The sequence below is a fragment of the Nilaparvata lugens genome, chromosome 2 (genome assembly GCF_014356525.2).
Source record: "Nilaparvata lugens isolate BPH chromosome 2, ASM1435652v1, whole genome shotgun sequence".
In the NCBI taxonomy this organism is placed as follows: Eukaryota; Metazoa; Arthropoda; class Insecta; order Hemiptera; family Delphacidae; genus Nilaparvata; species Nilaparvata lugens.
In genome coordinates this window covers 83,444,479-83,468,846 of record NC_052505.1, presented here as the reverse complement: position 1 = coordinate 83,468,846, position 24,368 = coordinate 83,444,479, and the positions used below count along the sequence as shown (strand labels likewise).

Genomic DNA, 24,368 nt, shown 5'->3' with positions numbered 1-24,368 from the left:
TTACACACCATTAATCTTTCTCAACGAACATTCTCTTGCCTCCTCTATATAATCGGCCTTGCCTTTCTCTCTCCGATGCCATCATCGGATCATCCGTCAATTTCTTCAACTGCTTTCTTCTGTCCGATGGAAAATATTGAAAGTAACAATTTTGATGGGTGCTGAACAAAGTATAACAGCTTTATGAAATCAATCATTCAATTTAGAGAGCCAGTGACACCGTAAAGTTGAAGGTTATTGTGTTTTTTATGTTGAATCAATTTCTTCAGCACTCAATTATTGATGATTATACGTAGTAGTTTCGACGAGATTGAACTCCCTAGAGTTATAATGTGTATGATTACTGACCTTATCTCGACGCTTTGTGATATTTGGGGTTGTGATCATCATGAAAAATTGGAACTAGATGAAAGGTTTAAGTCATGAGACACTGTTCCAAACACTTTTGGTTATGAGTTTAGAACTTCCCATTATTGTTATTAAACTTGACAATATTCATTCATTTATCTTTTTGTTCCAATACACGCTTTTGGTTATGAGCTTAGAATTTCCCATAATTTAAACCTGACAATTCATATACTTAACGTTTAGCTCCAAGAAGTTCTTACTATTTCTAAGATGTAGCTTCTGAGTGACTTCTAAGAAGTTCTAGGATTTTCAATAAATTTTTTTTGTCGTACCAAATTTGCAATAAATCGGATAAAACGTGTAATGAGGCAAATTTATTTTTTATCCATCAGTTGTTTCCAGTAAACTAATAGATATTTTTATTGTGTTTCAGAATGTAATCTGGCACCTTTCCAGAGTGGTACATCTACGCAGAAGATACCATTCGTGTTCCTGCCTATGAAAGGTCAAATTGTGTACCCCAGTGCAGAAATTTCATTCTCAGGTGAGTTTGAAATAGCTTTTCCCATTAATTTTTTTACAATTATTGTGATCAAATTATTGAGTAGGCTTAGGTGGCTCTAACTTTTCATTTTGTGAGAATTACATTAATGAATAAGAGTAAAGCAACTAGTATATTAGTTAATATAATAAATAATTTCAAAGTAAATAGGAATGAATATCACATTTAGAAATAGAAATATTGGTGCATCAAACATAGTAATGAAAATTTTATCATAGGAATAGCCCTACTTATATCTTTTGATATGAAGAGATGCCTAACGGATTGCCTTTACAGCTATGAATAAATTATTTCAATAACAAGCAGGGTTGGCAACAATACATACCGGTACATGTTGATATAAATCAGAATTCAATTATAATTGAAACACTAATCGATATTCTATCGAATTCTATGAGGTGCATTACGATGCAATGGAAATATGACAATGCTCTGCCCAATGTGTAGGCTATGCTCAATTACAGCTCTATTAAGGTGCGTACAGATATACGTGCCGCGAACATGAGCAATTCACTTTTAATCAGATGATTATATGTGTATTTTTACAGAAACGGTAAGAGACAAATATAAAAAGCTTGGCATCAGCTGATTAAAAGTGAATTGCTCATGTTCGCGGCGCGTAAATCTGTACGCACCTTGATATTTCATTGTAATTTTTCAATACTCTTTTTTCTGTACTCTTACTATGTATAATGAACTATTGTAATTGTGTTGTTATGGAAGCAATTTTTGTGAGAAATCCTGTATGCTTCTATGTTTTTCATAAATAAATAAATAAATATCATATTCAAAATGCGTTTTGGATGGCATCTAATTGAGTTTGATGATCGATTAGAAAAAATCAGAGGGAATCATATTGAGATTGGACTACCTTATTATTTTATCTTTCAATGTTATTAAATTAGTGTCATTTGCATTGTAAATAAATAGATATGCACTTAGAAGTTGAGATATAGGGTGATAGTTCCCAACATTGATTCCAGCATCTCAATATCGACAAAAAAAAAAACATATCATTTAATTTCAATTAGGAATTTTGCAACTAATTCTCTGCTCTCTAGTGAACCACTTGCACACTTCCCACGATTTATGTGATTGTGATTGAAATTGAAAGAGCTGATTTGAATAGCTTCTCAATTACTACTAAAGTGAGAAGAAAGTATCAGTAACTGAAAGAAATTGCAATTTGGTATGCTCCGCAGTAGCAGCAGTGTTACATTCAGACTGAATACAGAGCAATTGCATGGTCAGGTCTCGATTCGGACAGTGGACAATAAAAACGACAGTAGTGCACAATAACACGACAGTAGTGGAACAAGCAGATTCAGGGAAGATTCGTCATGAACTGGCCAATGAAGACCACAATGAAGAAGTCAGTATTTGTATAAATGGGTCAATGACAAGAGCAACCAGGGAAAACGACAGTGAACCTAATCAGTCAGGCCAATTTAACACTTTCTTGCTAATCATGAGAATCGTAGAAACTATAAGGGCGATACCATATTGGGCGTTTTTCAAACGCCAACCCAATCAGTGATTCGGAGAGCTTAAGGCTGTGCAAAGGCTAAACATAAACTTTCTACTCGTAATATTTTTCAAAGTTTTTCGATTTGTAAATAATCAAGCTATCAAAATGAAAAAGTTTTCTCAGGAAAACATTTTTTTCCAATTACTTTTTGAGATATGAGCGCCTGAAGTTTGAATTTTTGGGACAGAACATTTCACATTCGGTAAGATATAAATCCATGAGATTTAGAGGATGGATTCTTCATGGTATTGTTGATCTAGTGAAACAACAATTTTCTGAAAATATCAATTTTTGGAAAAGTTATTCAATTTACCAAAAATTACTCAACTAAAAGTTATTTTTAGTAAATTGAATAACTATCTTAGAAAATGATATTTTCAGAAAATTTTTGTTTTACTAGATCAACAATATCATGAAGAGTCTATCCTCTAAATGTCATGGATTTATCTCTTACCGAATATGAAATGTTCTGTCCCAAAAATTTAAACTTGAGGCGCTCAAAAATTTAAACTAGAGGCGCTCGAAAGTAATGATCGGAAAAAATGTTTTCCTGAGAAAACTTTTTCATTTTGATAGCTTAATGATACACAAATCGGAAAACTTTGAAAAATATCATGAGTAGAAAGTTTATTTTTAGCCTTTGCACAGTCTTAAAGCCCTGCCGACTCTGAAAACGACAGAAAAAACTCATGATATGATCTCGCCCCAAGAATTCTGTTCATTTTGTCACAAAGTGAATTTTTGTGACGGATAGAGAGCCGCCGTCCAGCGTAATTTAGCGAATTTATTCTGTTTTAGAATTAGAATAGGATCGTCTTCCAGATATATTTTGTTAGATTTGCAGTTGTGCACATGCACATTATCACCATCGCCGTCAACCCCTTTAAATCATCAGCAGCGGATTCATCTAACCAGATATTTCCAGATCTTGTTTACCACTCGGCTACCGAGTTGAGTCGGTATCGCTCTTCATGAAATTTCTGGAATAGAAATATTGTTTACCGGCCTGAATTAGTGTAGCAATTACTATCATTGTCATCATTTGCTGCACCCTTAGCATCAGGAGCAGCTGAGTCAAAACCCCGTCACATGACCAGTGGCGTGATCGTCTTTTCAGACTCTCATTGGTCAGGAAGCTCTTTTCCCCCGGCCTCCTAATTTTCAGCGACCCGGTGCAGCTCCAAGAAGACCAGTGAGAGGCAGTTGTTCGGTGAACGGGTTCGTGTACGGCTGCGTTCCGAGCGGCGCTCCTAATAGTGGTGTATTAGTGGGTTAATATTCTATTCTGTATTTTAGTGAATGGAATATTGTATGTCGAATTGCCGACTGTATTTGAAGATAGAACTTCCTGGGGGATTTTCTTTCTTGTCGGTTATTTTTCCTAAATTCGTATCACTGGGGGTGAACGAGTTATCCTTGGTTTTGAAACCTGTAAGGGATCTCAAGTTTGGGTTACAAATAGTTGAGTGGGGAATTTAGCTAGGCTCTTATAGCGGGTTATTTTTGAGTACTTAATTTATAAGTCTCGACTCTGTCGCTTCACGACGTTTTTAATTATAATACGGGAAGTGGGAATCGGTTCGCTATTCTCCGTATCAGTATCCACGTCATTTCAGGTAATTGTATGTCAGGACTGGTAGTCCGTATATTTTTCCTTCTCTGTAGTAAGGTGGCCTTTAGTTTAAAGAGTAATTTTTCTCCATCGAGTTTTTATTCTTGTAGGGAAATCCCTGTCCTTTTTAAGAATAGTTTTTCTCAATTAATTTTTATTCTTGTGGGAAAATCCCTGTTCCTTTTGAGAGAAGTTTTCTCGATTAATTTTTATCCTTGTAGAGAGATTATTATCATTTATAGTAAGTTTTCCTTGCTTGGTTTTCATACTATAGAGTGGCCCAGTATTTTAACTTTTCTTAGCAGTTTCTGACTTGCTGTAATTCCTAGTAGGAAAATTCCAATCATTTCCTAGAGAACTCAGGTACAGCTTGAGTTCGTCCTTGTCGAAGTTGGTAGACTGCGACGTCCTTTCTCTTTCTTTCTCTTCACTTTCCCCATTCTAAAATCCTTCTAGCTCTCAGGTACAGCTTGAGGACTTCCTCGCCGAAGTTTCTAGACTGCGGCATCCTTTCTCTTTCTTTCTCTGAATTCTTCCTGTGTTAAAATCCTTCCTGATCTCAGTTCCAGATTCGAGATCGTCCTAGTCGCGGGTTTTCAGACCCGCGAATCCTTTCTAAAATTCTTAGAAACCTGTCTTCTTTAATAGCAAATATTATTTGCTGGTTTTCCCTGTGGAAAATTCACGAATTTTCCCGTGATCTCAGTTGCAAATTAGAGATCGATCTTGTGGTAGTCTTTAGACTGGCAATTACTTGGAAAAGTCTATTGAAATCTTTTCCTGAATTAGGAGTCTCTGACTCGATATTTTCCTTGTGGAAAATCCTGGAAAAATCCTTTCCTACCCTGACAACGACAGACTGTTGTCTTCCCGATATTATTCTACAGACTGTGTCTGTGAAAAATCTTTTCTATCCTCTCATAATAGTCGACATACTGACTATTAATTTAAAAGCGTTTCGGACGATTGAGAGTGATTCCCATACCCTTAAGGGCAGTCACAGATTGGCCCTTAATAACCGGCGCGCAGTCATCAGATTAGCGCGGAAATCCTGTTTAGCAGTTTCAGAATTGCTGAAAATCCTTTCGCAGCTGCAGGCTCGCGATTCAGAAATCCCACACCTAAAACCTTATTCTCCAAATTTTAATTACCACATAATTGAAATTGATATACTGTATTTAGCTAGCAGGTCCAGCCTGCTGAGAGCTAGAGCGCAATTCTCAGATTGCGGATTATTGAGCAGACATTTATTTGCTGTAGAGAATAATAATCTTATTATTGATTCTCTGTTCCCTATACCGTATACCTCATTCCCTGCACCCTATTCTCTATAGCTCTCACCTTAAACCCCATTGAAAACCTACATCCCGGGCTTGCAGGTACAGCTTGCTCGCCGTCAATTCGCAGTTGGTTCAGATTGCGTACTACCTTTATAAATAGAATTATTGGTAGGGATCTGATAGTCAGATCCGTCTCCTTGTATAGGGTCATCTTAATCTCCCCTTAACACCCACCCTGTATTCAAAAGGCCGAGGGCCGAATCGGCCAGTAGCGCCACGGGCAAACACTCTTCCCCTGAACGTAAAAATCTCGCGAAAGAAGCAGAGGGTAAAGAATCAGGATAGAGGGAGAAGTGTAGGTCCGGTATCTCCACCTGTCAGTACGGCTACTGACCCCGACCCATATCCGACTGTAGCTAGTCCGCGTTGTAGCAATACTTCGCAATTATTAGGAAACCTAGAGGGTGGAATAGGTCATGCTAATAATTTGAAGTTTTGCACGGAACTTGCTGCTTGTAAAAATAACTAGTAGTTCTGTTAATAGTAGACCTCACGCAGTATTCTCATCCACAAGTACCTGATTGAAACTATAGACCTTATGGAAATGCAGCAATAGACTGGCTTCTCCACACATCTGTGTAATTACTTGTCAGCTGATTTATGAAGAATTCTATAGTCTGATTTTTACTCTAATATTGACGTATGAAGGAGGCTCCTTTTTCCTTTTATATTATCATTGAAATGCAGAATTTCCAAAAAAAACTTGTATATACGTCGACGCGCAATTGAAAAAGGAACATACCTTTCAAATTTCATGAAAATCTATTACCGCGTTTCGTCGTAAATGCGCAACATATAAACATTTAAACATTAAGAGAAATGCCAAACCTCGACTTGTTTCTTAGACCTCACTTCGCTCGGTCAATAATTTTAAATAATGATTTATTCATCAGAAAAATTCATCATACAATTCTGTGGTCTTTATTCTCTGGTCTGCTACAATTCATCATACAATTTGTTGCTCAAGTGAATAAAACAAAATTAAATAAATTATCTTTTGCGGCCTGATGCAAAGATAATTATGACAAAAATTATCTTTCGCAATCAGTCCACACCTAAAGCATCAAAACTGAAAGCCAGAATATCATCATTGAATATTAATTATTGAAATCAATCAATCAAAATTAACATAAACCTACCTCAATTCATCACCGTAATTACAATGGAATTGGCAAATCATCCATATTATCAAGTAAATTATCTCAATTACCATACCATTAGGTTTTAAATCTCAAGAGCCTGAGGATACAAGATAAGAATTGGAGCATTTTATATTCAGGACATGTATACAGAAATCATTCAACTGCCAAAAACGTGAAATCGGTGGCCCTAATGTGTTACCAACTCATTATCGTCCATCCTGTGATGAAAGTTGATTGACTGAGGACCCTGCAACTGAATACCTCACGCTCAATATTTTTCCATTGCAAGCACATAAAATTTACACTTTTTTCAGAAATGTTGTGGAACTTCTCCATGTTGAGGTGTAAAAGTAATTATTTGTATTTATTTATAAAGTAGTCCATTGAACACCATAGCGTACTCGAGTTTCAACGCCATTCTTGGCATCATCTTCAGTGAAACTCTTCAGTGAAACTTCAGTGGAAACTGTTTCCACTGAAGATGATGCCAAGAATGGCGTTGAAACTCGAGTATGGTTTTTAAATAAACTTAATTTTGTGGATTTGACAATATTTGTATAATTACGTTTCGTATAATTACAGCAAGCACATAAGATAGAAATTAAGCCGCGTTTACACCAAAGTTATTAACAAAATGTTAATAACTTAATCCTTATAGATTCTATTAGATTGAACGAAACTTGACAAACACATAATAGATTATCATCATGTGTATAATAAGTTATGTTCAATCTAATACAATCTATAAGGATTAAGTTATTTACATTTTGTTGATAAATTTTGTGTAAATTCAGCTTAAGATTCTCAGATCTATAAAAACAAAGTTTGGAGATGTAGGCTATATACTGGAAAAATAAGCAGCTGTTATTTTAATATAAGTATACCTAAGGTTTTATTTAACTAATGTTTACATTGCAGTTCGTTATGTATTAGGAAATTCACGGTTATAGTTCTTATATGTTATTTTGATCTTCACAGTCTTTCTCCCTATTTTGAAGCTCCCCTCCAGTCACAAAAAAGTGAAATTATCTAAATTTAAAAGAATGGTTTGTATAAATATTTTTGGACTGAACATTTTTTGGAAATCTAGAAGACATAACCTCATTTTGAACTTTTAATGTTACCTAAATTTGGGAGAGAAATAGTACAAGGTATTCTTAAGCTGCGTTTAAACCAAAGTTATTAACAAAATGTTAATAACTTAATCCTTATAGATTCTATTAGATTGAGCATAACTTATCATAAACATGATGAACATATGTGTTTGTCTAGTTCCGTTCAATCTAATAGAATCTATAAGGATTAAGTTATTAATATTTTGTTAATAACTTTGGTATAAACGCAGCTTTAACATACTGACTAATCATTTATTTCTTGAACAGTTCTTGAAACGTCGATAGATGTTTGTAGCTGTGTATTATGATTCATTTTTCATTATATACGGTAATACTTTCTCAAACTGCAAATAGAATCTGCACATTTGAATGGGACCTGATAGTGGAGGATTAAGTTATTAACATTTTGTTTAATAACTTAACAAACATTAAACATTAACATTAAACACAAACATTAATAACAACAAAAAAACATTTTAATAACTTTGGTGTAAACGCAGATTAAGTTTTTCTCTCCCGATCTGTGCGTTATTGTATAGAAGAATAAAGAATGAAATGATATATTTTGAAAATGATCAACAAATTGGAATGAAACAAAACATTTTCCTGACTAGTATACAACATGGGTTGTCAGTAAAAAAACATTTTTAATGCTACCACAGAGTTTCAAAGAAGTAATCATTGTAGCCACTACCAGCAAATGAATAGTCTTCAATCAACTTATTGGATGATTGATGTTGTTGCAGGAGTCAAGTCGCCGATTTGCGTTGTTTCTGGAGCGAAGTTCTTGACGAGAGCAGGATGGGCCGATCTACGCAACAGGTCCGACACAGAGCCACCCTTCCGCATGTTCCGCGACGAGGGCCGCACTTTCCTTCAGGTATGTCTCACTTTGAAATAAACTATTTATTCATTTTATTAATTTTTCACTTTACAATAACTTATTTACTCATTTATTTATTCAATTCTTTGTGTACTCAACTTGAGGGAAGGCGCAACAGACTTCGCTCAAAACTGTCCCACCTTTCAAAACTATTGATTGTTATCAAACTACAAATAATTCAAATTCATCTTATTTTCAGAAAGTACATTTTACAATATATTCCCCTGAAAATTACCCCTCTATATGGAACAAGTCCGGTTTAGAGGAGGAGTCAATACAACAATTGGTATAATACAAGAAAGAAGAAGTTGACTTTTTAAAGCTGTAGTTTACAAACATAAGCTATTCAAACACATTCACATACAATCCTCCATATTATTAGTTCTATTATGATAAATGAGATTATAAAATCAGCACAAAAGGAAAAATAAACTGAGAATTATCACAACTTTCTTTTCCTTATTTCTAGAATACAAATTATAAGCTTGCTCAACTCTTTAGGAATCAGTTTAATGTTTAATAACAAAAGTCAAAACATCTATCTGAATACAAAATATGGATATGAAAAAATTATCAAAACGTTTCCTGATTTCTATAAACATAATAAATTATAGGCCTACTTAACTCTTCAAGTATCAGTTTAATGTTTTGATAACAAATGTCAAAACATCTATATGAATACAAAATATCGGGGACCGAGCTTCGCTCTGGAGTACAAAAGCATAAAAAATTATTACGAAAGAAGAAATTATAATAACATTCATACAGAAATGTTCTATTTAATCACAGTAAATTGAGATTAATTCCCAGAAGAATGCAAAAATTTTCCTCACAAAGGCCCAGTTGCACAAACGCCGGTTAAATTTTTATCCTGATTAACTTCACGTTAACCAAATCAGAGAAGACCATTTCAAAAAGATGGATCTACTGGAATTACAGTAATCAGGATTGAAAATAACCCAGCTTTTTTGCAACCGGCACTTAATAGTATCTGATTGAATGATTACAAAAGTTCAACAGCTGAGTCATAATTTTGACACAGTCCCACACACATGAACTCACTCACTCACTTCCATCTCCAACAGACGACGAAATAATTATTATCATCATCTGTTTTTCCAAGGATGAATAATAATTATCCTTTTAATGTCCTTCAGCGAGTTTTCTCAGGGATGAGACCTAGTGCGTACGAATCTTTATATTATAAACCTACTGTTTTGAATTTAGTGAGAATCGTGAGAGCCGTTTTCGAGATCCGGTGAAATACAAACATCTAAACATATAAACAGAAGTTGCTCGTTTAATAGTATAGGATATAAAACATTTATCAGAACGTTTATATTTTTTATTCCGAAGTTAAATTGACTAGGCTGATGAAATAAGTGACAGGTATTTTTACATTTTATGCACTTGCCATGTTATTTTTTCTTTATCTTATCAGGCGATTATCGTGATAAATCTTTTATCCAATAATGTAACCAACAAATTCAAGTTCTTCATTCAACATTTTCATTGTTGTATGGTTTCTTTCTGTAGCTTATTTCAAAGTAATATGTATGACGATTTTCAACTGATTATTGTATTACATATATGATATACTGAGTTGATTAAACTTATATCTTAAGTGTCTCATCTTATATCTTAAGTGTCTATAATGAGTAAAATTCTATTATATTAAGCGAGCAATTTCTGTATATCTGTTTATATTTTCATATCTGGTTATCTAGTTATTTTTATATCTGGTTATTTATGTTCAACGGATCTCGAAAACGGCTCTAACAATTTTCACGAAATTTGGAACATAGTTGACCGAGCGAAGTGAGGTCTAAGATTCAAGTCGACGGTTTGGCATTTCTCTTAATGTTTATAACCTACTTTCTGGAATATTTATACCTAGTGTATAAATAAAATTCGGGGAAGAAACAGTTTTGGGCTGTGCCTGTTAGTCCTTCCCCAATCATTTTACAGAATTGTGCTCGGTTTATCAATAGTCAATAAGTAAATAACGAGCGAAGCTCGGTTCCCCGATATTTGGGTATTATACGGCAAGACGAGGCAGAACATATCTCTGCAACGAGGATTTATCCGTCAGTAAAAGCCATAAGCACAAAAAATGCATAAATAATCAGATAATGATTTGACACAATGAGGAACCGCGGTCTCCAACATTACTTCAGCCACATATTTCAAAGAGTTTTGATAATTTATTTCATTGCAGTGGCTTGGAACTCAAGAGTTGAGACTGAGTATGGAGGGGAGACTACTGTTGGTCTCACTGATGTGCAAGGATATGGGCGACACTACGGCTCACAGCTCCATATTCACACCATGTGTTGCATTCAGAGTGGCTGGCACTCCGAGTGAGTATATCCTTTTTTTTCAAATATGAACTTGATGCTATACATTGGTGATACTGGCGGAATCCAGAACCGTCATTTTTTCATTTCTAATGACCAATGATTTGTGGATATAGTATAAAGTCAAAGTTAGTAGACAGAGTCTGTCTACTAACTTTGGTATAAAGTAACTTGATAGCATTTCATAAATTTTTCTATCATTTTCTATCTAATTCAATTTCTCCTTCTACTATTTATGATTATATTTTATTAGTTATTTCATGTGTCTACTTCCAGTACTTCCGTACATTCATCCGATTTTTTATCCATTTTCAATAACTTCTTCTTAAACTTAGCTTTTCTTGTCCTAGATTCACCTGTTCCTCTCAAGTTTGAATGATTGTTGTATTTTCTAGAACGATTTTTCCTCAACTCCACATATGGGTGGAAACTTAATATGTATTTTTACTCATACATAACAGAAAAAATAAGACGTTGATGATGTCAATTATGGAGAAATACCACAACATCTCATACCATATATACAATCAAATTCGTAGATAACAGTTTATAGTGATGTCAAATGGATAATGGTTTCATTTCTGAATGTGTAATTTCATTTGAATAAAATTCTAGTATAGAGGAACTACGTATATTATATTTATGCACTGTAACTGGAGGAACTAAAAAACATAGTTCTTCAAAGGCTTACTTATTATTACAAAAACATGGAGAAGAGAAAATTATTTTACTACAAATTAATAAAAACTTGTAGTACCCTTTATTATTAAAATCGTTAAAATATTTCAACGACTAGTTTCGACTATAACTTAGGTCATTTTCAAGTTGAAATGTAGAAAATAAAAAAAAAGCTGATACTACATGAACTTATATGCTTATTTTCATACTACAGTATAATTTTTCATCCACTTAATCTTTTTTGTTCATTCAAAAATTATTCTTCAATTCTATGTTTGGTTTTGAAACATCTAAATTTTAAATTCTAACTCACCCATAAAATTAGAGAAATATTATTATGTGTATCAATTTCCACATTTTTTCTGACCAGCATTGTTTTAAGGTTTGACTAGGATTTTTTAGATTTCCCCTGGTTGAACTGTTCAAGCACAGAAGTCTCGAATTTTGCCTTAAGTCTTGAAGACTTGAATATACCTTCCACTTTGAAGTTTGAACACTTCCAGCTATTGCTTGAGATAAGTTATGCAAAGTTATTGGATCTATGGAATGTGTATAGGTGCGTACAGATATACGCGCCGCGAACATGAGCAATTCACTTTTAATCAGCTGATTACGGTATATCTGTTTTTTACAGAAACTGTAAGATACAGATATAAAAAGCTTGGCATCAGCTGATTAAAAGTGAATTGCTCATGTTCGCGGCGCATAAATCTGTTCGCACCTTAAGTTTTGTGAACATTTTAATGGAAATAACTATTTAAATTGTGCTCAAGCTGTTTTTTTTTGTAATATGAAACTCCTGTTTTCTTTTTTGCAACTGTATTTCTACCATTTTTTTGTACAAAAGCTAAAAACTTCGACCATGTTTGAATTACTACTTTGTGAAAATAATTAAGAAGTGACAATTTTGTGAAGTGAACAACTACAAGACTTAACCTATATCGGACTATATGTAACCTTATCTAAAATTTGGAAAGGAATAGCACGTGGTCACCTTATTTTTTTCTCTCCCTATCATTTTTGATGATGCACTTATTGTATGAATCAATAAAGAATTTCATTGATATGCTGTGTTATTGTGACGGCAGGTGTACGCGAAGTATCGTTCTCAGCGGACGCCCATGCGACAGAAAGCGGCACGGGCAGCGGCGGCGGTCTATCGGCCAGCGAGTTCGTGGCGATAGCGGTCTGTTCCGTCCTGCTGGCTCTCATGTACATAGCATCCGTCCTGCTCTACCTGCACACGAAGCGACGCCACCTGAAAGAGCGTCGCGACGCCGACGGGGTTGGTGGGGCGGCAGACGCCTCCAGTCAGCTGGTGGAGGAGGGTGTGGTCAAGAGTAATCCTCTACTGCGGCACTGCCATGATAACACTGGCTACATGAGCGACTCGCACAGCTGTTGCACAGAGACTGAGGATGGTTCTGAGGAGATGGGGCCCGTGTCAGATGATAACAGCGTCGGCTGCACCAGCATCCAACAGGTTACCACTTAAAATTCATCAAATAATAAGAATAATAATAATATATTTATTTCCACAAGAAAAGAACAAGATAAACAAACAACTTGTGCAAGTGTAAGAAAATAACCAACTACTTAATAATACTAAAATAATGATAATGACACATAATAATGGAGCATAATACATAAAGGAAATTCATCACTTAAATATTAAAAAATAAATAATAATACTGATAAATCTCCATTCTTGCCTACACTATAAAGCTATGAATGAAAAATATGTGGAAATAGTCAACCATGCAAGTGATAAAATCACGTCTGCATGATGGAGTACAGTTGAGAGCAATGCAGTTAGAAAAGGAACAAAACAGAGACAGAGAAAGCTGGCAGATAAAAATTCAACAAGGAAATTCTATTATTCATCACGCAGGACGAAGAGAAACAATATATATATATATATATATATATATATATATAATATATATATTTCAAAAATGATATAGAATAAAAAAAAATGAATAGGAAAAAAAACAAAACAATACATTACCAGAGTTTAGGAATAAACTCCCCCATATATTACTCCCAGGCCTATATTTATCTACCGACCTTGACCATCGAAATATAGTAGACCCATTTATCTAGAGTGGATCTCATTTGATATCAACAAGTAACAATATTTGATGTTTAATAAATTGCAATCATTAATGAATAAATGGAAATAAATCCAACTAAAACAAATTGCATGACTATTAGATTGTAGTTGAAAGCACAGGCTCACCTTAAAGCGTTTGCAGCACAGTAAACATTTGCAGATAGATCCTACAATGCTTCTCCAAAAAAGAAATCAAATCTTCTAGTGTCTACTGTTCTCAAATAAAAAAATAATCAATAATTATCTTCACCTCCTAACAACATTTGAAGTATGAAAATCTTTGATTGGATGAATGAAAACCAGTTAGTAAAAATTTTTAGTGATTGTAATCCTGTCATTCAAATCCTTTCAATTCAATTTGTTCAATTACAGTAGTACTTCGATTCAACATGAGTCTCAAACATTGGAATCAAATTTCACTTTCAAAACTTACAAAAACATTAACATTAACATGAATATGTGTGACCACTGTATCAACAACAAATGAAAATCAAAACAGAATATAAAGCATAATTAGTAAAAAGTCGAAAACACAACTCAAATTATGATACTGTATTAAAATAAACAAACTCTACTCGAAGACTGATAAAAAAGTAAATTCGTATGGCTTTTGTTGGTGGGGAGTCCCTTGCGGGAAGGTCCCACCGCCTGAATATATAATTTAAGCCATCAATACAACTAAAACGACTGTCATACTTCAGCCGGGACCGACAAATTAACACTAAATCGAAAATTGATGCAATGAAATAATAGGGAATACACAAGACCCCCTATTCATCACTATTTTGATATCAATATTTTTGTATTTACATAATATTTATACTATCCGTATAAAAATTGGTGAAATGAGATAATGGGAAACTCACAAGACCCCTCTACTGTTCACCATTTTGATATCAATATTTTTTATAATAGATTAACTGCTATCAGTTTGAAAACTGGTGGAATTGAATAATATGAAAACCACAACCCCCTATTTTTTAATATTTTGAAAACAAAATTTTGTATTATTACGATTCATTACTATCAGTTCAAATAAAACTGATGAAATGAAATAATAGGAAACACAAAAGACCCCTACTTTTCACCATTTTGATATCAATATTTTTGCTTTTACAGATTCACTACTATCAGTTTAAATAAAACTGCTGAAATGAAATAATAGTTAACACAAGATACCTACTTCACACAGTGATAAAAATTTGAAAACTGATGGAATTAAATAACAGGAAACACACAAGATCCCTAATTTTCACACTGATAAAAAATTGAAAACTGATGGAATTAAATAACAGGAAACACACAAAATCCCTACTTTTTACCATTTTGATATCAATATTTTCGTATTTACAGATACACTACTATCAGTTTAAATGAAACTGATGGAATGAAATAATAGAAAACACAAGATCCCTACTTTTCACACTGATAAAAATTGGAAACTGATGGAATGAAATAACAGGAAACAGTTTGCACAAGACCCCCTACTCTTCTCTATTTTGATATCAATATATTTGTATTTACAGATTTACACAAGACCCCTAATTTTCATAACTTTGATATCAACATTTTTTTATTCACAGATCCACACAGCAGCGCAAATTCATCCTCACGCGACCGAGATCTACGCGTCGGACTGCAGTGCGATGCAACTGCAGGACTCCAGTGCTATTGAGAGGTTACCCGAGGAGAACGTCTCAATAGTTGAGACTCTGGAGATGAGGGAGGACAGGCCGGAAACAGTCCGTGCTATAACAACGGCTTCAACGAGGAGAAAGCTGTACTTCAACCCCGCTTACTTTGAGCCAGAGATGCTATTAGTGAGTTATTTGAATATTAGACATTTTTATGTATTTTACACGACGTGCAGTGAATTATTTTAAGCAAAATGATAAGCAAATTTGTTTACTTACTCACTAGAGTACTTTCAAACGGTAAGCGTTCATTTTCTACAGTGAACTGTTGTACACCAGTCAGTAAGTAAAAAATCTGGTGTGACGCACTCACACAACTTTCCTTGCCGTTATGAAAATTGATCACCTGACGCTAGTGTTCCCGCGCATCTCAAGTCTACTATTCAAAGATTTGAGCCAGCTGGTGACAGGACAATAACGCTGGATACACACGAGATCTGCTATCTCTTCGTAGTGAATTATTTAATAGAACCAACTGTTGCCAACAGTTTGCAATTAAATAATCACATTTTCTCGGATTTCAAGCTTATTTTCAATTTTAGGTGGAAATGTTACTGGACATAAATTGCAGAGATTTTCATTCTCAATCTTTTCCACTCAAAATTTTTCGTTTAAATTATAGCCTATCTGAGACCTGATAATTGGAAATCTAAAATCAAACTTTGCATAGATGGGGCAAATCTCCTGGAATTTTTACAGATATGGGACTTGTTGCAGTTGATAGAGCTTATCAATGACTATTTCAGGTATGAATTTGATCAAAATCGTTGGAGCCGTTTTCGAGAAAATCGCGAAAAACCCTGTTTTTGACAACATTTTCGCCATTTTAGCCGCCATCTTGGATTGCATTTGATCGAAATTGTTCGTGTCGGATCCTTATAGTGTAAAGACCTTACGTTACCCAAAAATCACTTTTTCGGACTCAGGGGATCTTGAAACGTATAAAAATTTAGAAATTGGGGTACCTTAATTTTTTTCGGAAAGCAATACTTTCCTTACCTATAGTAATAGGGCAAGGAAAGTAAAAAGTGTGTTAATACATCCAGTACCTCCTAATTACGAAGTCCTGACACATCGCAGCTCGGAATGGATCGAGAAATCATCATCCTTAAAAATGATGTAAGAGTTTCAAGTTATTTAGAATTGATGAGCAGAGAAAACTGATGGAATTGTCTCCATTTTCGTTACACTACAAATTAGTGACTTTTTTGGAAGACAGTAAAAGAGTGTTTTCCAGCTAGACTGTAGAATAATGATCCTTCTATGAAAAGTATGGAGGGTTTGAAGTCAGCTTGAAATCGTATGCACCTTGTATTATTCATGCATGAATTTAGAACTCATGTGAACAGTCTTCAGCAAAATAGAATATGATTGTATTTTCATAAAGAGCGATGGTTACTTTGCGTTAAATACACTTAAGTAGGTAAATAAATTTATTTAAACTTTATGTATTGCAGTATGGAAGTATAATGAGATTTGAGATATTAAAGATGATGAACTACCTACTTGACATAATTACTTATTCATCAAAATAGAATGATACTAGTTTCAGTTGTTATACATTATCAATCTTCAGTATATAATTTAGTTACAGTAGGTAGTTAGCTGAAGTTATGGTGATTTTGATTGTTACCTTACATGCTTATCATTCTCATTTAAATTCTGGCTGGAAAATACGTTTCTAGATTTTAGTCGGAATCGAAATAGTCTCTAACTATTCAAATAAATAAATACTGGTTGTGGAATTTGATGTATCTACAATCTACTTGATGTATCTTGAACTGTGTACATTCTACAACTCAACAGATAAGAAATTGAATCGATTGTACCCGGTATGTAATACTGTAATTGTTTTTTTTCTGCAGGCACCTCCCCCTGCGGCGCTGGAATTCCTCTCGAAAATTCGAGAAGTAATTGCAATAGCCAAGCACAAAATGGCGGCCAAGAGATTCTTCCCCAGCCTACTGGGAATACCCGAGGAGATGGACCATCATCAGATAGCACAGGGCCGTCACAGTCATCACGGCTCGGTTCGTAGCAGCGTTAAGACCAGCCGTCATGAGCGCAGCGGCCGGTTCACGCCGATCCAGTCGCTGAGAACCACGCCCACTTGCGAGGGCTGTCCTGGCTGTGGGTTCGAGTCTTCCTTCGCCGAAAAGGAGTGCAACGACTGCTGTAGAACGGCTAACGAGAGCAAGCAACGCAGCATACGGAAGTGGCTAGAAGATGTTCCATTGGCTGCCAAACCAACCAAATGCGAGGAAGAAAAGGAGAAAATCAAGGTACCGCCCAGGAGAAACTATGTAAACAAAGGTAAAGCACCAGCAGTGCCACTCACTGAGAAGGTAAAACCTGAGCCGATTGACAAGAGTGAAATCATTCACTTGAACAAGATTGAACCAGAAATCAAGAAATCTGATGTAGTTTTGTCGTCATTCATCAGTCCCCCTATCCAGAACAACAAGATGGAAGAGATAGAGAAACGAGAGAACGAGCGCAATCTTCTGATTAAAACGATTCCAGAACCAAGCTTTGTTATCACACCTGCCATTCAGAACGGAATCAGAAACTCAATCAACAAATCAAAAGAGAATGCTAGATCTGAAAACCGACAGAAAACTTCACAGAAAGTGATAAATAGTGATGCTCACTCCGAGAAGTCGATTAGTCCCAAAGCGGCACAAAAAATCAAACATCCATCACAGCCTCCCCCACCTCCTCCTCCTCCCCCTCCTTCGATCTGTAGCAGTGTGGACACCGACAAGAACTCGCAACTTGGAAAGACTGATTCGCCAGAGCCCAAAGTGCCCAAAGTGGCAAGGAAACTCATGGATGCTGTCATCAAAGAATTCGAAGTCAACAGAACAACCACCAACCCTAAACCTAGTCCACCAAAACGAATCGACTCATTAACGAACAATCATGACGATGAGCATTTGGGCACTGAGCCAGAGTATGAAACAGATAGTTTAGAACGCACTCTACAAGAAATCAAAAATCAAAACAACGGACTGTCAACACCGTCCGACTATGGAGGAGTGGTGCCTAGGCTCAATCCAAACCCCAATGTGACTCTTCCATTGGACGAGGAGCTCACTATACAGAATACTATCTTCAATAAGAAGACAGGAAACACAACAATGTCAAAGATGAAAGCAAAACAAGATGAGTACGATGATCATGAGTATGAAGTGATATTACTGAATCCAGAAAAAGAAAATGAGAATTCAAAACTAATTCTACCGGACATTTTATCACGTGGCGAGGGCTACAGTCTGGTGAGTGAGGTTTATGTCAATGATAATTTCAGTTATGGTTCCTCAAGTTTGCCAAGCAATGCATCATCTTCATCTGCTTGTTCATCTTTGAATGATGAGCATAAAATATCATATGCAGAGGAAAAGCCTGGTCACCTTACAATTCAGGTGGAGGGAACACCCACATACAAACAGGAAGACTCTGACAGTTTTGAACCAGACACTCTGGACAGGAAGCCTGCGAAATTGAAGATATGTGAGTTTAGAGAGGAGAATAAGAATATAGATGTACAAAATGAATTGTTTACAGATTCGTTAGAAAGACCACCACATATACCTTTGAGGAGTAATGGCAGTTTTAGGAGTGATGAATGTAGGCCTAATCAGTGGGGAAGCAACCAGGATTTCCCCAGTATATTCGCTGCTAATCCGTTGAGTAGGAATTTTGGTAGTTTGAGAGAGATTTTTGAGGCGAGGAACAAGTTTAATCAGTTTGGTGGTTGTAATAAGTCGGAGGGATTCAGTCCACCAGGTTCAATACACTCGTTGCATAGTGACACAGACTGTTATTCTACGTTGTCCTGGAGGAGGGCGACCCCGAAGATGCTGAGGCCGGATGCCAGGCAGGCGAGGAGGCAGAGGCTGCCGTCACCCGACGCACGACCGCCTCGTCCGCCCAAGGCGAGACAGTTCAGGAATGTGCCACGACCCGAGGCGATTCCGCCCCTGCCGCCACGCAGCATCAAGCCGCCACTGCCGCCAAAAAACGGACCAGTCAGAAGCATCATGGCCAACCGGCCACTGCCAGCCCTGCCAGGCGGCAGCCGACAGCACAAGTCCCGCAGACCGGCGCCGCCTGATGCTTCTGGCTCCAGTCTATCAGAGTACGAGCCGGTCAACGGGATGGCGCCCTACACGCCGCCGCTGACTGACGCGGCTCGGGCAAAGCGGGACATCACCCTCAAGCAGCACCGCGCCATGATCAGTACTGAGGACTCGGGCTACCTCAGCACCGATTCCAAGCAACACCGCGCCATGCTAAGAACCGACTCCAAGCAAAACCGCGCCATCCTTAACACCGAAGACTCGGGATACCTCAGCACTGACTCCAACCAATCCAAGCGGCCCGACAGCCTCAGTGAGACGGACGATTCGCTGTGTGACGGAGCCAGTGAGTCAGGTGGAGAGTCCATCGCGACCGACTCCTTCTTCTTCGGCGGCCAGGCCACGCCCAAGCTGTCGGTCGCCAACTCCATTGACAGCGGACTCGGCTGCGTCGGGGCGTCCAACCCCACTATCAGTGACACCGACAGCAATGTCAGCTTTATTACTGTGCTGCCCAACGGCTTCGGTAATCGGCAGGGCGGGGTTGTTTTAGTACCTTAACTCATTCAATACAAAACAGGTAATATTAAAATCTAATTTTATAGATCTATCAAATTGGATATGTTGGTCATCTTCAAAAATCATGTAATTATTAATTTTGAGGAAAAAAATAATTTGAGAATTAATCATACTTGTCGATTAGCTGCAGAGATAGTAAACCTCCAAAAATAACAGTGAACTGTACTTAGTAAAATAATGAATAACTCAAAATTGAGAAAAAAATTGTTTTCCAATTGAATATAAAAATGGCAAACCTCTGACAATATCTGTTGATTTGAGCCACAGAGATTTCAATATTAAACTCTGGCAGAGTAGAACTTGAAATTATAGTCCACATTAGTACCTTTCAGCATTGATTCAAACTGCTATATCTGAGGGAAGATAATTGTTGTAATCAATACATTTTAGATCAGTTCATCAGTATAAACTTTGGAATATTATACCTACAGTAATTCAAAAACATCGTGGTTAGAAGTCTGGTAAAATAAGAGTGTTTCGACTAAGCTAATTTTTTTTGTTGAATATTAAATATTTTTTACATTATTCAAGTGCAGTGTACAATTTGTTAAGTTTAAAATATTCAGGATGGTTGCATCACATCTGATTATTAATGTTTGATTAGTGCTTTCATTCATCTTTTATCCAAATTGATAGATGTTAATTAATAGTTATTATTAAACGGAAATTCAAAAGTTGAATGCTGTATCTGGTTTATAGTATTTAATTTTGGATTTTTGTTTAATAATAATTAATTATCGATCACTATTCGAATAAATGCAATTTCATATCAATGATTACTTTTGAGGATAGAACTAAAAGAGTTTGATCATCTCATTACTGTAGAAATGGGTAGGTAGGCCTACTATTTCATAAGTCATTTGCTCACTAGAAATATAGTTTTTTCAAACCGTAAGAATTGATGTTTGAAAAGAAGATAGTAAAGGTAGTCTTAATGATAGTTTGTAAAGTGTAATATTTATTAGTATATTCTAATTTATATCAGTCATATCTCAATAAGTCAAGTGAGTAATGTTAGATTATGAACTTAGAACAAAAGTGTGTAAATAAAGGATGAATGCCGTTATAGTGCAGATATTCAATGAAACTAACATATAGCTGAATATCAGCAAAAATTAATCATAGACATAGTGATAGAGGCTGGGTTGTGCAATTTAATATACCTATAGCAGCTTTGGAAATTTCTAAGATTTCCATCAGCTAGGAAATATAGTCTACAAAGAAGATTCTACATTTGATACATTACAATACTACATAAAATCGCAGAAGACTTTAAGCTATCTAATTAATCTGAAAATTCTCCAAAAATTGAATAACACTACTTAATTTATCCTTGACAAATACTCATTCTCCATTAAAGATAACCCAATAAGTTATCAAGAAATAGCATTCTTCGATCCAGTACAATATTTTTAATTATATTGAGTGGAAATCCATATCTTTGCAATGCAGTGCTAAATATACATATATATAATGTACTACATAACAGAAAACACTTTACATTATATAATACTAATTTAAACAGGAAACACGTTACAGATATGTGAAAACACTTAGAAACTTACATTATTTTTGAAAATTTTCAGTTTCAACTGAACAACAAAAATCAACACCACTCACGGTTGACAAAGGTTGGCACCGCCACCGAAAATTTCCAAAAATAATTTAAGCTTCTAAGTGTTTTCACCTATCTGCATTCCTGTTTCAATTAGTTTTATATAATGTACAGTATTTGAAATTAAAATTGAGATAATTGAAGGTAAATCAAAGTATTGTAAATGTACTTATATTTGGATACTATACTATCCATGTTGGATCTTGAGAAATATTATTTGATAAAAGATGCAGATATTTGGATAGCTGTTAACAAATGTTTAGTTCTCAAGCGGAGGTATAAAAAAACAGATCAGGTATCCCATACTATCGACCACTCAATCGGAATATATTATTCTATACTTTTATCTGAGTTTTCAGACAATTGCATAAATTTTATTCTACATAATACCCTCATGATTTAACTCAATTGTATAAACTTCTTCAATAGATAGAACAGATAAGAGGGCAGGTTTAATTAGATTATTGATAGCTCATTACCACAGTGCCACTCGAAATTATTTGTGAGAAATTGGTTTTGGTAGATACTCTATGTACATATTATTGTGTGAATATGTAATTATTGATGTAGAATAGAGTGGGCCCATAGGGGAGGGAGCGGGAGAAGAAGTTGGTGAATAAGCTGAATAAGCTTAACGCTTCACCGATTCACAGCAATATACCAATGAGCATGTACGAAAAAATTATTTTTAAAACTATAACATTTCAATATTAATATATCCCTAATTAATTTAGTCTATGAAATATATTTCTTTGTATTAATTTATTACGTTTTTTTTGTTTAGTAACTAATTTATTATTTCTGTTAAGTTTTTGTTTATATTTATTATGAGATTTGTACAATGAGAATATTATTGAAATCTCAATAATGTATGAATTTACTTTTAATGAGTAATGTTGATGATATTATCTGTTACTTCGTCTTTGTTGAGTTTATAAATTGTTGAATATTATTTATTTGTGCCTTGACATTCTGTTCCAGAGAGAAGACGAATATTTTCAATATTTCTTGTTGAATGTGTTATTCTTGTCATTTTTAAGCATAGTAGTATTCAGGATGACAATGAATGTTGAAGAAACAATAAAAAATATATATGCTCAGTTTTCGTTTTGTTAATAATTCCACCTTATTCTTTCCTCAATTAATTAATTATACAGGTATATTTAGCAATAGTTGAATAAGCCCACACGAAACTAATATAAGGGCAAACTCAAGTTTTGAAGCATCTTTGATTGAGTAATATATCAAAAAGTAATAAATTTTTCTCAGAAGAGAAAATAAATCTATCCTATTTCCCTTAAAATACACTGGTGCCTATGTTTGCAGATGAATAAAGATCATCCAATCATAATTGACAATTAACTAGCTCATTATTGTACATTTTGTAATAAATGGATTCTGAGAGCGTTCTCTAATATTTTCTACAAAATATGATTCGTGTGTCTACAATTTGCAACCGAAAAAAATTATGAAAAATAAAACTTCTCAAGATAATGTAAGAGTATTTCTTTTGATATCAGATGGACAAATATTGTTACCTCCTATCGATTAGCAAGGATAACTAAAAGTGTAGTTAACATGAGTGGAATAAATATTTAGAGATCTGTGAAGTGAAATTCATTCCCTCAACTCTTAAGTGCTGATATTATTAATTTTGCATAGCTATGACTGAATTAATCACCTCTATCAAGAACAATAATAACGATATTTTCACGAATTATATAAAAGTGTTATTTTTTATTCAAAATAATTTAGCGTTCATACAAATATAAAATACAATTTTCCGTTTAAGAATTCTTCCAATATCAAAATACAATACAAAAATAGGATAGAACAAATATGACGTGTAAATAATTATCTTTAATTTTTCTATAAATATATTTATTTAAGTCAGTTTTTTCTTTTCCGATCGTTGTATTGTTTTTGCTAACCTGATAAATAAATATAAAATGCTACTACAATAATAATTATAAAGATGAAATGAAAATAAACAAGTTACCTTGTTTTATTTTATTAATTCACAACATGTTTCGACTCATTAGAGTCATTTTCATTTGAAACATGTTATGAATTAATAGAATATAAAAGGGAAGCCTACTCAACGATTTCTATTTCATTCAAAATTCATCTTTACTATGATAATCTATTATTAATGTATTGAAGAGTAGACAAAGGATGTTGTAAAGCTTCTATGATGAAATTAAAGTGCTGCTTCAAAGAGATGACTCGAATGTTGCTTTATGATCTATCTCGAAACTGGGCAAACAAACATTTTACTATATATTATACGAGCTCGTAATATCCAGTTTCTACTCTATACCAAACTCGATATAGTTGCACTGTATGGAATAAAATTGAAACATCAATATTCATTTGTTTATTACGGCTGTGCAAAGGCTAAAAATAAAGTTCTTACTGGTGATTTTTTTCAAAGTTTTTCGATTTGTATATCATCAAGCTATCAAAATGAGAAAGTTTTCTCAGGAAAACATTTTTTTTCGATCATTAATTTTTGAGATATGAGCGGCTAAAGTTTAAATTTTCGGGACAGAACATTTCAAATTCGGTAAGAGATATAAATCCATTAGATTTGAAGGATAAATTCTTCATGGTTTTGTTGATCTATTAAAACAAAAATTCTCTTAAAATACAAATTTTTGAGAATCTTATTCAAATTACCAAAAATAACTCAACTAAAATATATTTTTGGCAAATTGAAT

General features: G+C 34.7%; 1 protein-coding gene across 2 annotated transcripts in view; it reads left to right on the top strand.

Annotated features, from left to right (window-relative positions):
- The window catches only part of LOC120350008, an 89,986-nt gene extending 66,387 nt beyond the window's left edge, over nt 1-23,599 (top strand). For both annotated transcript variants that reach the window (XM_039421940.1, XM_039421941.1), the window contains 6 exons: nt 782-892; nt 8,394-8,527; nt 10,749-10,890; nt 12,654-13,048; nt 15,262-15,498; nt 17,238-23,599. In XM_039421940.1, coding sequence (XP_039277874.1) covers nt 782-892; nt 8,394-8,527; nt 10,749-10,890; nt 12,654-13,048; nt 15,262-15,498; nt 17,238-20,015 — 3,797 coding nt within the window. In that variant the 3' untranslated portion in view covers nt 20,016-23,599. The remainder of the gene's footprint in view (nt 1-781; nt 893-8,393; nt 8,528-10,748; nt 10,891-12,653; nt 13,049-15,261; nt 15,499-17,237) is intronic.
- Nucleotides 23,600-24,368: the final 769 nt, after the last annotated feature.